Source organism: Pelophylax lessonae (assembly GCF_965119305.1).
Source record: "Pelophylax lessonae genome assembly, chromosome: 5".
Classification (NCBI taxonomy): Eukaryota; Metazoa; Chordata; class Amphibia; order Anura; family Ranidae; genus Pelophylax; species Pelophylax lessonae.
The window spans coordinates 475,557,718-475,573,979 of NC_138772.1; the positions used below are offsets into that span (position 1 = coordinate 475,557,718).

The window sequence follows — 16,262 nt, forward strand, 5'->3', positions numbered from 1 at the left end:
TTAGGGTGGACTTAACCTTAAGAAAAAAAAAAAAGGTTTAAATGGTCTGGTCCTCCATGGGTGTAGAGATGAGCGGTGGCCATCTTTCTATGGAAAAACCCTGCCGACACTGGACGGCGGTGTCCCCTTATCTCTACTGCCCCTGCTTCTAAAAGTTATCTCACGCTGAATCCGCCACTGGGATTACTTTTATGGGAAAGCTGACTGCCTGAGGAAAAAATAAATACTGGGGTTATGACATCTAGCTGCAGCCATAACCCCGGAATTTAACCTCAAATTAATGACGCACATTACAGTTAGGAAGTCAGCAAGTGACTGAACAAGCTAGAAGCTGATTGGTTGCTTCAGAATCTGTCAGCTTCAGTTTTTAGTAAATTCCCTCCTGTGCTTCTGATTACAGAAACTGGGACCCTGTATCAGGCAAATTAGGCGGTTGCCTAAGGCCTCGCACTTACAGGGTCCTCGCGCCACCTAATTTGCCTAATTCAAATTACCTTGAGCCCCTCGTTGTCATGGAGGGTTTGGTGGCAGCAAACAGTGGCATGATCCTTAGCATGCAGGGGCCAGGCGGCCCCTCAGAAGGAGGCCGCGGGGAAGGTGGACAGCCAGGGCAGCTAGGCAGCTAGGCCAGTGAGAGCCCGGGAGGGAAAAGAGCTCCACCGCCTCCCGGCAAAGCATCCCCGGTGCCTCCCACAACTGGCACTTCTGCAACCTCCTCTCCACCTCAACATCAAGAGCGAGGCCAGAGGGACAAGCTGACTTGGGGCCCGAAAGACGAGGACGGGCAGGAGGTGGAGGCTGCCAGGGAGCTGTTGGAAGGAGCAGAGCACCTCCGATCAAGAAGGAGAATGGGCGCTGCCTCTCCTGGCCATCAGGTATCGGGCATCATACACAGACCTACCCGCAGACAGAGACTGGAACAGGGGGGCAGAGGAGGGGCTGCACTGCAAATAGGGACAGGACTAGGGGTCTCTCTCATCTCCCTCTCACTCCCCCCTCTCTGTCTCACCCTCCTCTCTCTCTCTCACCCTCCTCTCTCTCTCACTCCCCCCTCTCTCTCAGCCCCCCTCTCTCTCCCCTTCTCTCTCTCAGCCCCCCTCTCTCTCCCCTTCTCTCCCTCACCCCCCTCTCTCTCTCACCCCCTTTCACTCTCTATATCTCGCCTCCACTCTCCCACCCTTTCAGCCCCCCTCTCTACCTCACCCTTCTTCCCTCTCTCTCTCACCCCTCTCTCACTCCCCCTCTCTCTCTCTCACCCACCCTCTCTCAGCCCTCTCAACTCTCTCTCACCCCCTCTCTATCTCTTACCCCTTCTCTCTCTCACCCCCTCATCTCTCTCTCACCCCCTCTCTCTCACCCCCCTCTCGCTCTCTCACCCCACCTGTCTCCCAGCTCCTCTCTCTATCACCCCAGTTCCCTCTTTCTCTCAGCCACCCTCTCTCTCACCCCCTTTCTCTCTCTCACTCCTTTCCTCTCTCTCTTACCCACCTCTCTCTCCCCCTTTCCCTCTCACCCCTCTATCTCTCTCAGCCTCCCATCTCTCTCTCACCCCCCTCATCTCTCTCTCACCCCCTCTCTCTCTTTCCTTCTCTCTCTCTCTCACCCCCCTCTCGCACTCTCATCCCACCTGTCTCCCAGCTCCTCTCTCGATCTAACCTCTCCTCTCTCTCTCACCCCTCTCTCACTCCCCCCTCTCTCTCTCACCCCACCCTCTCTCAGCCCTCTCAACTCTCTCTCACCCCCTCTCTCACCCCCTTTCCCTCTCACCCCTCTATCTCTCTCAGCCCCCCATCTCTCTCTCACCCCCTCTCATTCCTACCCCTCTTTCTCTCACCCCCTCTCATTCCTACCCCTCTTTCTCTTACCCCCTCTCTCACCCCACTCTCTCTCTCTCTCTCTCTCTCTTTGTCACTCCCCCTCTCTCTCACCCCCCTTATCCTCTCTCACCCCACCTGTCTCTCAGCACCCACCACTCTCTCGTCCCCTCTCTCTCTCTCTCTCACCCCCTCTCAGGCCTCCATCTCTCGCTCACCCACTCTCTCTCGCTCACTTGCCCCTCTATCTCGCTTTCTCACTCGCCCCCTACCCCCGTTTCCCTCTCTCTCTCTCACCCCCATCTCTCTTAAGTGCAGCAAGAAGAGGTTAATGTTCTGCCACTGGTCACTGGTGCATTAGTTATTTATTTGACCCCTTTGTGCTGCATTAGTGGCATCAGTGTCAGTGTTAATTACCAACTTTATGAAGGGGTTAAAAAAAAACATGCCATTGGCCACTAATGCAGCACAAAGGGGTTAATTAACTCTGCCAATGCCCACCAATTGGGAGTTTTGAGGGACAAGGTACCTTAATGCTGCTGTGCTCAGGCATCGTTAACAGCCTATCTCACTGAAGTGGGCCTCACTGAATTATTTTCCCTATTTTGGGCGTGAGTGGGGCCTTATGTCTAAGTTTTGCCTAAGGCCTCACAAAGCCTAGAGCCGCCTTTACCTGTATACAGGGCTTTTTTTCAGCGGGAACGCGGGGGAACGCAGTTCCGGCACCTCTAGCACTGAATGTATGCCATGGCAAGGGGTGCTGGAGGGTTTACTGATGCTGGATCTATTGATGCTGGAGGGGAATCTATTTTTGGATGGCAATCTATTGTTGCTGGTGGAGGATCTTTTGATACTGTGGGTTAATTGTTGCTGGAAGGGATCTGCTGTTTGGGGAGGGGGTCTACTGTTGCTGGCTGCTAAAGAGTCTATTGATGCTGGCTGCTGGGGGTCTATTGCTGCTGGGGGGGGAGTATATTGCTGTTGGCTGTGGGGGATCAATTTTATTGCTTTTCTTGTTATCATAACCAAATTCCATACATTCCACTACAAAATTATACTTGGCTCTAAATTCTCTAAAAGGGACTGTATTGGAAGCTGGGTAGGGGGTGGATCCAAGTGTCGGTGCTCAGGGGTGGAACCAAGGGTTAGTGCTCTAAGGTGGGTAGGGGGCGGAGACACAAAGTAACTTAGAAAGGGGAGTTCCTGCACCTTTTCTCTGAGAAAAAATGCCCTGCCTGTATATCAGTCTTCCTTGATCCTTTTTATACAAATGTAGCACCCACCAGGTTGGTGCTAGGTAAATGTATAGTGGGCCTTGTCTGCCTAACAGCAGGACTGTGATTTTAGTCAGGGTGTCAGGGTTTCCAGATGTGCCTGCTGAGGGGAGAAGTAGCCCCACTGGCTCCTGTGAGAGGTTTCTCATAGGGCAGTGTGGGAAGCCCAATCAGTGGACACATCCCAGCTTGTAACTACCCCAGAAGGCAGATTACGCTGCAAGGGATTATGGGAGTGGGTATAAGTTTGGGGGGAAGTGCGTGACACGGTGTCTTTGGCGGGAGCAGAGTCCCAGGAAGGAGAGTGCGGCTGTCTCGCCTCCTGTCTGAGGAAGGTGGATGTCTCAGGGTGTCGCCTGAGTGTCCGGAGAGAGTGCTGAGTTGACCTGAGGGGGATCCGGTGTGCCGAGAGCCTGCAGAGAGAGAGAGAGGGGTCCAGTCCCAGGAATGCCTACACAGGTCGTGAGTACTGCGGATTGCCCCTGGGGGTCCGCCTGAAGTTAGAGGGGACCACTCCGGAAGAGGTTCTGGGATCCAGTGTCAGCTAGCTGTAAAGGGGGACCCTTGCCGTTGGGCCCTGAATTGTACAGAGTGTGTCAGTTAAAGTTACAGCCATACAGAATTCTACATCATACTACCTCAAGCCAGGCAAGGCGGGGGAAAGTATTCAGTGACTTTTGCAGCACAGCAGTGTCAGAAGTTCTACAGTTCTCAGTCCTGGATCTTCTGGACTACAAGTCGAGGATTCAGCACTTCCATTGTTTTACAGAGTGTTCTCAGTGTCATTGAGCGTTGGCTGGCGCCAGCTGGCGTCAAAGAAGTGCCAATGGGCATTTTCGAGAAGCAAAGTCCCAAATGTAATTAGTTGGAGCCTAAAGGAGTATCCCACTCATTCTCTTCTCCCATCCCCTTAAATCCAATAAAAAATCACAAAGATGCCTGAGCTGTCGCTGCTTCAGTTTTCACACCCAGGGTCACAGCTCACATGGGCTGGAGAGATTACCGGTACTAATGGCAGACCCACATCGGGCCATAGGCCTGGAAAACTTTCTACACAAAGTAACCCTTTAAATATTTCTTAGGTCTCAGGCAACCACAGCTATATATAAGCGGACATTACCGTGAACATTAAAGTTGGCCATACACGCACATATTTCTTACATTCAGCCTGAGGTAAAAGCAAATGAAATAAAACAGATTCCTTCATCCTGTCAATGGATGAATCTCATAAAGTTGCAGCCCACAGCTCTTAGAATACCCAAACAGTGACGCCATCTGGTTGCCTGCAGAAACTTTTTGGCTGAAAGTTTTCATAGTGGATCCCGCATTGCACCAGCATTGCACCAGTGTGAACCCAGACTAAATATGATAAATATGATCTTTTAGCCCTGGAAGACGTCTTTTGATGACGAAACTGCTCGGGCAGAGCTGCGATCTGACGCCTTTGCGGGTTACAAGATGCATGCCGGCTTTGAATCTATAGATATGCTCTTTGTTGTTTCTTCTTACATGTGAGTGTATTACCTTTAATTAAAAAAATGGTTTAAGCTTTTTTTACACCATGGAGAGACATCTATCTGTTTCATTTACATGAGCACCCGGATATAGAACATTGCAGCCACATGTGTATATCAGTATCCCTGTTTTTTTAGGAAATGTCCACAGTGGAGATTTGGGGTCCACCCTTAACGCCCAAAAAAACTGGTTATGACCATCCTGAAATGGGGGTCATGTGGAGTCGGTAAGTGACCATTTCATCTATCACTTTGGATGAAGGTGTCTGTGGATGCCATCATATAAACTGTGTGATTTTAAACCATGTTTTACCTCTGATTATCTTCATGTCACACACTATGGTTGGAATTAGACTTTATGTTTTCTACCTTGGCTTCACGGTGTGGGGAGATTTCTCTCCCTTTTGTATATATATATATTTTTTTTTTGTCACTTGCACTGTTATCTGACATGATTTATATGTTTTAGTCAGCAGACACTTTTTATATGTACTGATAGTTTAATGGATTAACTAAGGACATCTTCACAGTCATTATGACGTTATTTTAATGAATTAGGTTTGGTTGAGCACAACACAACACTACAACATTTAAAGGTATTGTAAGGTCTCAAAGTTTTTCACCCCAATGAATTCTATGCACAAAGGTAAAAAACCTCCTTTGTTGCAGCCCCCCCCCCCCTCTCCTTTTTCTTACTTGTGCGTGAGCCCAGCGGCTCCAGACACTGGCTCTCATCTCATTGGACAGATTGATAGCAGCGGGAGCCATTGGCTCCCGCTGCTGTCAATCAAATCCAGTGACACAGGAGCGGGGGGTGGGGCCGAGACCCGGAGTCTGTGTCAATGGATGCAGCAGCAAGACTCGGGAACGCGCCTGCACGGGTGCCCCCATGGGAAGCGGCTGATGAAGAGGAGGAGCCAGTAGCACCGCCGGGGCATCCCAGAAGGGGAGGATTGGGGCTGCTCTGTGCAAAATCCTTGCACAGAGCAGGTAGGTATAACTTTAAATATGATAGCCAGAAAAAAAACAGACAGACAGTGAAAACTGTAGTGTTCCTTCACATTGGTGGTCAATGGGCAGAATGCTATTTACATTTGTGGCCACTGGACCCTGCCTCCACCTTTTTCTCAAGGTCTCTGGGTCACCTCCTCTGCAATGATCAGGAACCTTCCTCAAGGTCCTCTAACCTCGGCAATTGCCAGTGGGTATGCCCACTGTTCAGTGTGTGCACAAAATCATAGGGGCAGGACCCCCAGTGGTTACGGAGAGAGTTGGAGTAGCATTAAGGAGCTGTTTCTATCGAGGAGGGAAAGAGCAGGTTTTGTCCTTACAGGGTGTCTCCTCTGTCAGCTTCCTGGATGAGTCTCCCACCGGCAGCCAGATACAGTGCCTTCCAAAAGTATTCGGCCCCCTTGAACTTTTCGACTTTTTGCCACATTTCAGGCTTCAAACATAAAGATATAAAACTGTAATTTTTTGTGAAGAATCAACAAGTGGGACACAATCACTGAGCTGAGCACAAGCTGTTTTGCAAGGAGGAATGGGCAAAAATTTCAGTCTCCCGATGTGCAAAACTGATAGAGACATACCCCAAGCGATTTACAGCTGTAATCGCAGCAAAAGATGGCGCTACTTAAGGGGGCTGAATAATTTTGCACGCCCAATTTTTCAGTTTTTTATTTGTTAAAAAAGTTTGAAATATCCAATAAATTTCGTTCCACTTCATGACTGTGTCCCACTTGTTGTTGATTCTTCACAAAAAATTACAGTTTTATATCTTTATGTTTGAAGCCTGAAATGTGGCAAAAGGTCGAAAAGTTCAAGGGGGCCGAATACTTTCGCAAGGCACTGTATCTGCAGGGACATTTGGGGATCTTAGTGTGAACAAGCTATAGCCTCCTGTGGTCTGTAAGGGACTGACATTTTAGTATTGGAAAGTGCCTTGTGGATAAACAGTGCCTTCTTCTGCCTGAAGAAGTATATGACTTGCAACATATGTAGTGCCACTGCTGTAACTTGCTTTAGTTCTGTTAATAGTCAATTTCTTCAATATCGACAAAGTTTAAAGTGGAACTTCACCCAAAAGGGGAAGTTACACTTTTCTGATTCCTCCCCCTGTCCTTTTCAACTTTTGGGACATTACATTTTTGGGGGGGAGCAAGTACCTGGTACCCTCTCCCACTTCCGCTCAGATCACTTAAGTGATTGGAGCAGAAGTTTGACCCCCCTCTCTCTGCTCCCATCTTCTTGGGACACCTCACAAGTCCCAGAAGACTGCGGGCCATTCACAAAGTGCAGTGTGGCTCACACATTCACAGTGGGAAGCTGACTGTGAAGCAGCAAGGAGTCATAGCTGGCTTCCCACACTAAAGATGCGTGTCATGGACCCAAACACCAGTGAAGACCTGGTCTGGACAAGGACAGTGCTAGGTCCTCGAACAGGTAAGTGTTTTTTTTAAAGTGGCAGTAAACTTTACAAAAAAAAAAATGTCCCCCTGCAAGGTAAAGACATAATGTGCTAGTATGCATCACATATTAGCACATTATTAAAAACTTACCGTGAAAATAAGCTGTGAATGGCCAAGCCGCACGGGAGTCATGGCCATGGCACAGAGATCTGAAGGAGCAATACGGGTATACCGTTCCTCCAGAGCGCATGCGCCGGTGACGTCATTGGCTGCCACTCACTAGATCATCTCCTAATCGGTGCACACTTAATTATAATATTACCTGTAGGAAAAAAAATAGAGTTTACTACCACTTTAAATGTCAGCAGCTACAGGACTTACATGTGTTTATTCCTAGGGTAAAGGTCCTCTTTATGTATCCATGTGTGTTTTTTACAAATTCTTAGATACATTCGTCAGGGCCCACCTAAGCCCAATGCTGCAGGGTCCACTCTTCTGAGTATTGTTTGGGCTGCTGTCTCTGGGCTGTTGGGTATGGTTTGGGCTGCTTTGTCCACTGAGCTGGGCATGGTGTATCTCTCAGCCCCTTCAGACTGGGAATCGATAGGTTAATACTGTTTGAGTTTCATGCAATGGTATAAGTTTCACCGCCACAGAGAATGAGATGAATGGTGTGATTGTCTGTAAAAAAGTTGAAGAGAATATGTCATTGTTCTAAAATAAACTGTATTAATTAAAATTAAATCAAAGAACTTGGTTCTTATGCCATATTCTATTGCTTGTGTGCAAACTTCTACTGATGTTAATGTAGGTTTATCTTTGTTGGTCTCTCTGTTGACTGGCATTTTAGTATTTTACTATCCAGGGATTTGTTTTCCAAGCGAAGAGTGGCGTATTGTTTCCATAGCTCGGAGGTTGACTGTCTGAACACTGGAGAGCTGTCTCTTAGGAAACCCAACAAGTGATTCTCTCTCTTTGTCATTACAATGAAAGAAGGGAATAAAACTCCAGGAGGACACATCAGTCGAACATTGCTGAAACTCATTCTCTAAACTCACTTCAACGTTTATGCCTCTTTCTGCTGCCTCTAGGTAAGTGTTGCCAAACACCAATTTTATAATATATTAGGCAACTTTTATGGTAATTACCATGCTTTTAATATCACAAGAAAATTAGCCTTTAGAGGATATACAGGAATTGATTGAAGATTTAGCAATAAAGTCAGCAGTACTTGTTGTTTGGGGCTAGACAAATCCCAGGATTGGGTAACAAATGTTTCTAAACACATATAAGATGGGGCTATTTGGGGCCTTTTCTATTTTTATAAGTTGAATTTTAGGTTCCAAAAAAGTTATTTCTAATTATGTGGACTAGATGGCACTTATTTACAAGTCCCCGGTGTACAAATAAGCATGGGATGTATTATCTGGAATGTTCACGAAAGGTTTTGGTCATCCAGGTTTTGGGATCTAGTAGTAGTAGCAAACTAAACATAAGTGGGCTTGCTGGTTGCTCTATAAATTCTTTCTTTGTTCATCTACCCATCATCCTACACACTTTATGGATGCATCCTCCTTTCCTAGATAGTGATGAGCAGTTGCAATGCCAAACTCTTTTTTTTTTTTTTGATGCGAGAATGCAGTTGACAATGAAGATAGCTGCGATATTTGGCCAATAGAACAATACAAAAATAACATTGTTCATTAATAGTATAGTTTAAGGTTGGATTAGTGGTACTGGGTCTAAGGATGACCGTTAAGCAGTACTTGGATGAATGGCGGGTTGGTCTGCTATGTAGCAGATGCTAAACTTTTTTATATGTTTAGTTTTCTACTGTAATTTAGTGCATCAGTGGTAAGCTGGGTCTGTCTCATTTAATCATTTAACCATTTTTGGGCTTCTGCAATATCTTTGTAGCCCTGTGATCTTTTATTGTGGAACCTCAGTGTGTAAACCCCTAATGCTGGCACCTGAAGTAATGCACAAGTGGTTCTTAGGAACCATGGGTTTTTTGGCCATCCTCTAATTTTCCTAAATACAGTTTAAGCCTCCGTTCACATTAGGTCGCTCCGACTTAGGGGGCGACCTGTGAAGTCGCGTGCAGCGCGACTTCGGCGCGACTTGCATGGACTTCACATAATGGAAGTCAATGCAAGTCGCCTCCAGGTCGCCCCAAAGTAGTACAGGACCCTTTTTTCGCTCCTATTAGAACGGCTCCTGTACTACACAATGTGAGCGTGAGGACCGCGACTTGTCAGGCTGACAAGTCACGGTCAAAGTCATACCAGTGTGAATGCGGTCTTAGTGTGTTCTCCCCAAAGTAATTGACTACGTGGCTTTAATTAATATTATTCTTATACAGGATTTATATAGCGCCAACAGTTTGCGCAGCGCTTTACAATGTGAGGGAAGACAATACAGTTACAATACAATTCAAAACAGGAGGAACTAGAGGGCCCTGCTCGTAAGAGCTTACAATCTAGAAGGGAGGGTCAAGTGAAACAAAAGGTAATAACCATGGGGGGTGGGCTGATGGAGAAAATGGAGGTATAGATGTTAGGTGTGGGTAGGATAGGCTTCTCTGAAAAGGAGGGTTTTCAGAGATCACCTAAAAGCTAATAGAGTAGGAGATAATCGGACAGATAAGGGTAAGGAGTTCCATAGGATTGGAGAGGCTCTGGTAAAGTACTGGATGTGAGCATGGGAGGAGTTGATGAGGGAGCTAGAGAGCAGGAGGTTTTGAGAGGAACGAAGAGAGCGATTAGGTTGGTATTTTGAGACTAGACTAGTGATGTAGCTAGGGGCTAAGCTGTGGATTTGAGGCATCCAGGTCGTATCTAGTGGGAGTTAATAGGTACAAAAAGGGTAATAATATACGACTAATGTGGGTTTATAACTGCTTACCTCAGACCAAAGCTGCATTTTCACTGGCTCCTAGATTTTGGGAATATTTGTCCAGACCTTTATACCCATTAAGGTTTCAGTGTCAAAAAACTTCCTTTCATCAGATGACCAGAGAAGCAAATTGGATGAGTAATGAAATATTTTTAAGAATAATTAACAAGTCTAGTTTTGTTTAATTTAGCACTAGATAATAAATATGCCCAACCTGGGTTTTCAAAAATTCTTGTAATGTACCATTTATAGTTTATCGGTAATATATTTTTTTTTTATCTTCAAGAAAACTAGAGTTAGGGCTTGTTCACACATGCAACAGTGCTTGCCACACCTCTGAAAAGAAAATCTGAGTGCTTTTCACTTTTTCAGAGATGTTTGATAAATAATATGTCGCCTCCTTGCCACCTGCTTTAACCATCAAATTGCTGACCCAATTCACAGCAACATGTAGATGCAGGGTGGTTGGGGCGCAGTCCCATTCACTTTGCATTCGCATTCACCAGCGGTACCACCTGCCAAATGTAACATGCTGTTAAATTTTGGCTGCAACATAGTTAAAACGCTGTGCTCTGCGACTGCATTCCTGTGTTTTTGGTGGGGGGGGGGGGGGGGGGCTGTGACAGAATGACACTACAAGCATGGCAAAATTCACCTTTAAAAGTTGCGTTAAGCTTGTCACCCAAAAAGGACCAGGAGCTTTTTTGGGGCGACAAACGTGCATAGGGCAACCTACTGAGGTGAATGAGCAGCCCTATGCATCTTTTCACATCAGCAGTATATAGCAGTCTTGTGACCAGCAGAGCACTGGTTAAAGCTTGTAGAAGGAGTTTTTATTTTTCCCTAATTGGCCTATGAGGCTGCAGGATCCCTGACCCTCTGTCTGAACAGTGCTGATTGGCCCTGTGCTGATCACATGCACTCTCCCAAGAAAAAAAAAAAAACTTCCTAGCAATACACGCCAAACTGAGCATGTGCAGCTTGCCCCCAAGGCTCTGTACTATCAGCAGATTAATTTGGGACAGTTAAAGAAGGGGAGGATCAGAGAAGATAGAATCAAACAGCCTTTTTACACAACGCAGAGGATTAACCCCTTAGTTTCCACAGTGAGTATAACAAGGATGCTTTACTGCATATACACACTGATTTTACGGTTGAAGGTTTAGTAACACTTTAACAGCGGTTCTAATACTTCCTGACACCATTCAAAACTTTGGCTGTACATACACTTTAATGCAAAGGAAACAAACAAACCTGATAGATAGGTGGGTAGAGAACTGTGAATTCTGTGCAGCCTTTTATCGCTTTTAGCCATTTTCCTTACAGGCACAGCTATGGGTTATGATATTGAACATTTCCTGGGATATGTGAATGACGGCCTCCTGTGTTGTATCTGCCGAGATGTGCTGGAAGATCCTTTACAAGCACCATGTGAGCATGCATTCTGTGCAGCCTGCATTCATGGATGGCTGGTTCACCACAACAACTGCCCTGAAGATAGACAGACACTGGCTGTCTCTGAACTGCGACCCCTACACAGGTAAGTGCAGCGCACTTCCCAGTTCTGACGTTACAATGCGGGCTGGACTGAGACCAGTATTCCAGAACAGATATGTGAGCAACCAACCTTTACTAAGACCAACAGAATAATGACTTATGTTGTATGTAATTACACCACTGCTGACTGTTAGTCCCGGTTCACACATATGCGATGCGGGAACCCTGCGAATCAGCTGCGGGTTCCTGCATAGCCAGGGCTTTTTTTCAGCGGGAACACGGGGGGAATGCAGTTCTGGCACCTCCAGGACTGACTGTATGTAATGGCAAAGGGTGCTGGGGTGTGCTGCAGGGTCTATTGATAATAACTGCTGGGGAATCTATTCTAACTGGAAGGGATATATTTTTGCAGGGGGGTCTGTTGTTACTTAGGTCTATTGTTGCTGCTGTGGGATCTATTGTTGCTGGGGGTGGGTCTTATGTTGCTGGGGGTCAGTTGTTGCTGGGAGAGATCCACTGTTGAGGGAGGGGACTATTGATGCTGGCTGTAGGGAGATATGTTGTTGTTGCTGCTGGGAGTCTATTGTTGTTGTGGGGGAAATTTTGTTGTGGGTGGTCCATTGTTGTTAGAGGGATCTATTGTTGCTGGATGCAGGGGATTTATTTTACTGCTTTTCTTGTTATTATTCCCCAATTCCATACACATTACTTAACACCACAAAATGATACTTGGTTCTGTATTGTCTTAAAGGGCAGTATTGGGAGGTGGGTAAGGGATGGAACCAAGGAATGGTGCTTGGAGGTGGGTAGGGGGCGGAGAAAAGAGGTACCTCTAAAAGAGGGAGTTCTTGCACCTATTCTCTGAGAAAAAAAGCCCTGCGCATAGCATTCAACTCGCAGGCAGTTCACACTGCCATATGCGAACTGCTGGGGGTTTCAAGACAAAGTTAACAACACCCCCAGATCAGTTCGCATATCGCAGTGCGAACTGTCAGTTCAAACATGAATCGGATTGCATAGGTGTGAACACCCATGTGATCCGATTCTGGTGCGGACCTAAAAAAGTGTCCTGTCCAAGTTTGTCGAATGCGATGCAAATTCAGCCATACAATCTGTATGGCTGAATTCGCATCGCGCCGACATCGCATGTGCCCTGCAGAGCAGTGTGCTGCAAATCACATGCGATGTCTGTCATCGCATATATGTGTACCGGCTCTTAAATATAAAACATGTATAGGACACAGATAATCCTCTAGCTAAATAATATAGCAAGGTTGGCTGAGGTGCTATTCATTTTTAGTAACCACTTTATAGTACATCTCTGGGATCCTGCTGAGCCACTACTACTGACACTGATCGGTGGCTAAAAGGGCTTTTTGTTCATTTGAAATGTGTCGTTGGACTTACTGGCAAATTTGACTTCTTCAGAAAGAGTCCATTCCATAACACAGCCTTCTGCTTCTTTGTACTTTGAAGCCCTCTCCTCTTCTGAGAGTGTCTAATTACTGTCTTTCCTGGTCTAGCTCTTCCATCCCTAACTTTCCTACATAACTCTTTAAGTACACTAACTCCAAACTGCAGCCCAGGGGCCAGATGAGGCCCTTTGCTTACTTTTACCGGCCCTTGGGGTGCTATTTTACTCAATGACACCAGTGGAGGACACACTTTCTCCCAATTACACCAATGATGGGGCCCATTTCCTCCTAATGACACCAACAATGGGCCCCAATGAAACCAATGATGGGGCACAGTTCCTCCCAATGACACCAAGAATTGGACCCAATGACACCAATGATAAGGCACAATTCCTCCCACTGACACCACTTATAAGGGATTGTTTACTCCCACTGACCCTGGGACATTTTGTACTCCCAATGGCCAGTCTGGCCCCCCTAAAATCTGAAGGACAGTAAACCGGCCCTTTGTTTCGAAAGTTTGGAGACCCCTGCTCTAGAGTGTCACTTGACTGATAACTGTCAGTCTGCTGACATCACATTCAATATAGTGGCACCCAGCAGCATCCATGATGACGGTTCCATCCAGCAGTCTCATGGTTTTGTAAAGTCAACTGGGGCTTTTGCAGGTAATTAACATGCATACAATTTGTCAACTATTCATTCTTATGGGAAGAATGTTCTGAACCACAGCTATAGGCATAATTACAGTATCACATTTTTTAGCAGCTGATTCCTTATCTGGTAAAAGAGATCCTAGCAGCTACGCAGCCACTGGATCATTTTTACCGGCCACCAAAAGCAGCGCAATAACCGTGTGACATAAAAAATTTGCAAAACCCACTATTTTATTTACTAGGACTTGGGGATCGTAAGTCATTTTCTAGCAGACAAATGCTGATTTTTACATGTATGAGAGAATTATCATTATTGGCCTGGGGCAGTTTGTTAAATGAATGATCTGGAGACATGGTTTCTTTATTCAACAGTGCCTCCCTCATCACAGTCACCCAGTTTAGTAATGTGGCTCTGCTTCTTCTATTCACCATACAATCACTTGCTGTTAGCTGCAGGAGGAAGGAGAAATGACAAACTTAAATGGTGTGGTATCAAAGATGTATGGAACCTATTGCCTGCTTGGGGGCCTGTAGCTGTACCTATACCACTGTTGGGTTTAGAGGAATTAATCTATCATCCTTTGTTAGTTACATACGCCAAAATTTATTTTATTCAAACTTTCCTTATAAATGAATTAATGTAGCATTCCATCTGCCTTTACAATGATCAAGTATTGGAAAGGCAGATGGACACTGCAGCTAGCAAGCCATCACAGCTGTGTGGAGCCAGGTTGAGTAAAGATGACTATTCACTGTAATGGGCCATACACACTATACAATTGTCTTTGCTTGATTGATTTTTTCCTTTGGATTTACCAAAACCATATAATATGAGGTCAGACTTAAACTCTTTTAATTTGTATGCAATCAGACGGGCCCTTGCACTACATAATTGAAGGTGATTCTAAAGGAAATCTAACCACAAAAGTTGTGTAGTGTGTATCCAGCTTAAGGTTTCTCTTGTTCAGCCCTGCTAATTGGATGCAGCCGCTGTTTGGCCATCAATTTTCTGCCTATCTAATTCAATTTTCAGATGTAAGGAGAGAGGATGTACCTATGGATGGTGCTTTACTAGCAATCATCCAGGGTTGGTCCCCTATAATGTTCAGTAACCTTTGAACCAACATTAAAATAGGCCAATGTTTGTTTAATAGTCTCTTAGTTGGTCCTAGTGGGTACCATATCTTGTGACAAGACCTATTCCATCCATCCCCTTCTTTCCTATTCTATTTGTACAGTCTTTTCATTATAGAATTTTTTCCCAATCTTGTTGTAGGGCTCTGAGTCTGCTATTTTCTAGGACTGATTTTGGATATCCCCTTGCTCTAAATTTATCTTTCAATTGTAAACGCTCCACATAAAAGTCTTCTATTTTTCTGCTAGTCCTCCTGCTTCTCAAATATTGGTCCAGGGGAATCCTCTGATTAAGGGCCATGGATGGTGAATGGTGGCATGGAGGAGTGTGTTTCCAGCTGTCGGTTTTCGAAAAGGTGGTGGTTTCTGTTTTTCCACCAACCTTTCTAATTTTAAAATCAAGGAACTCCATTTCCTGTTTGTCCACTTTGCAAGTGAGGAAGATATTTCTATTGTTCTCATTTAGCATTGTAATGAAATTATGGAATTCTTCTACACTACCCCTCCATGCCACCAGGACATCATCCATGTACCGTGCCCAGAGTTCTACTTTTTTTTAGAAATACTTGGTTATTATAGACATCTTGTTTTTCCCACCATTCTAGATGCAAGCATGCCTAGGTGGGGCACATGTAGCCATCGAGAGGGAGGGGCTCAGGTTTTCCCAGCAGTGGATCACTAGGGGGAGGCTCTGGGCAGAATGGGATTGCTCTGAGGCAGCCAGAGTGGGGTGGGAGAGAGGGAGGGGGGGAAGAGTGTCAGGGTGAGGTGGATGGGTTGTCCCCTGGGTGTTTTTTCGGTGAGGAGGGGTTCCTTACACTTGCCAATACTTTTTGTCAATTATTTGTCAAATAAAAATTATTTGTATTGAAATTGGTAGCCTTTGTAGGTGTATATTCCTTTGGTGGTTGTCCCCCCCCCCCCCCCACTGTATAGGGCAGGAGTGTCAAACTCAATTTCATCATGGGCCGCATCAGCATTATGGTTGCCCTCAAAGGGCCAGTTGTATCTGTACGTATAGATGTCCAGAGCACCCATTCCCCTTACATGGGTTTTCGAAGAGCCCCCACACCATCATAAGTCAAGAGTCACCCACCCTTCCTTTCATCACAATGCACCCCTTACCTTGTGCTACTGCCAGGAAGAGGATGCAGGTAGATCTGGAAAGAAGAAAGTGCAGGGTCTGGGAGGAGGACCAGAGGAGGGCTGAAGTCAGCTTCCAGAGTCTGCTGAATGTTGAGACCAGCGGAGGCAGAGACAAGGTGGTGCACAGAGCGGTGCAGGATCTGTAGGAGGAATTCTGCCCTTCTCTCTGCTGCAGACTGCTGAGAAGGGGGGTTGGGCAAAGAAGAGCCTTTCTGCAGCTGCACAGAGGTGGTCAGGACGTGGCAAAGGAGTTCTGTCCTCTCTGCTGCCAACTACTGAGACAAGGTGGGGGCAGAGACTAGGGGGGTGCCACGGCTGCAAGAGAGGTGCAAGGGCCACATGAAATGGCCTGGAGGGCCGCATTTGGCCCGCGGGCCTTGTGTTTGACACCTGTGAACTAGGCTATTAGCTTAGCAACGGGTATAACTTAGAACAGGGGTCCTCAAACTTTTAAACAGGGGGCCAGTTCACGGTCCCTCAGACACTGTTGGGGGCCGGACTATAGTTTG

The 16,262-nt window shown here is 46.1% G+C and overlaps 1 protein-coding gene across 2 annotated transcripts in view; it reads left to right on the forward strand.

Moving 5' to 3' along the window:
• LOC309556733 (RING finger protein 151-like) overlaps window positions 1–16,262 on the forward strand; it is a 63,275-nt gene that overhangs the window by 8,448 nt on the left and 38,565 nt on the right. Inside the window, exons 2-3 of one of the 2 annotated variants that reach the window (XM_082259219.1) lie at window positions 8,007–8,101; window positions 11,232–11,445. In XM_082259219.1, coding sequence (XP_082115345.1) covers window positions 11,240–11,445 — 206 coding nt within the window. In that variant the 5' untranslated portion in view covers window positions 8,007–8,101; window positions 11,232–11,239. Of the gene's footprint in view, window positions 1–7,794; window positions 8,102–11,231; window positions 11,446–16,262 lie in introns of those variants that run through there. The other variant, XM_082259218.1, reaches the window with a different exon arrangement.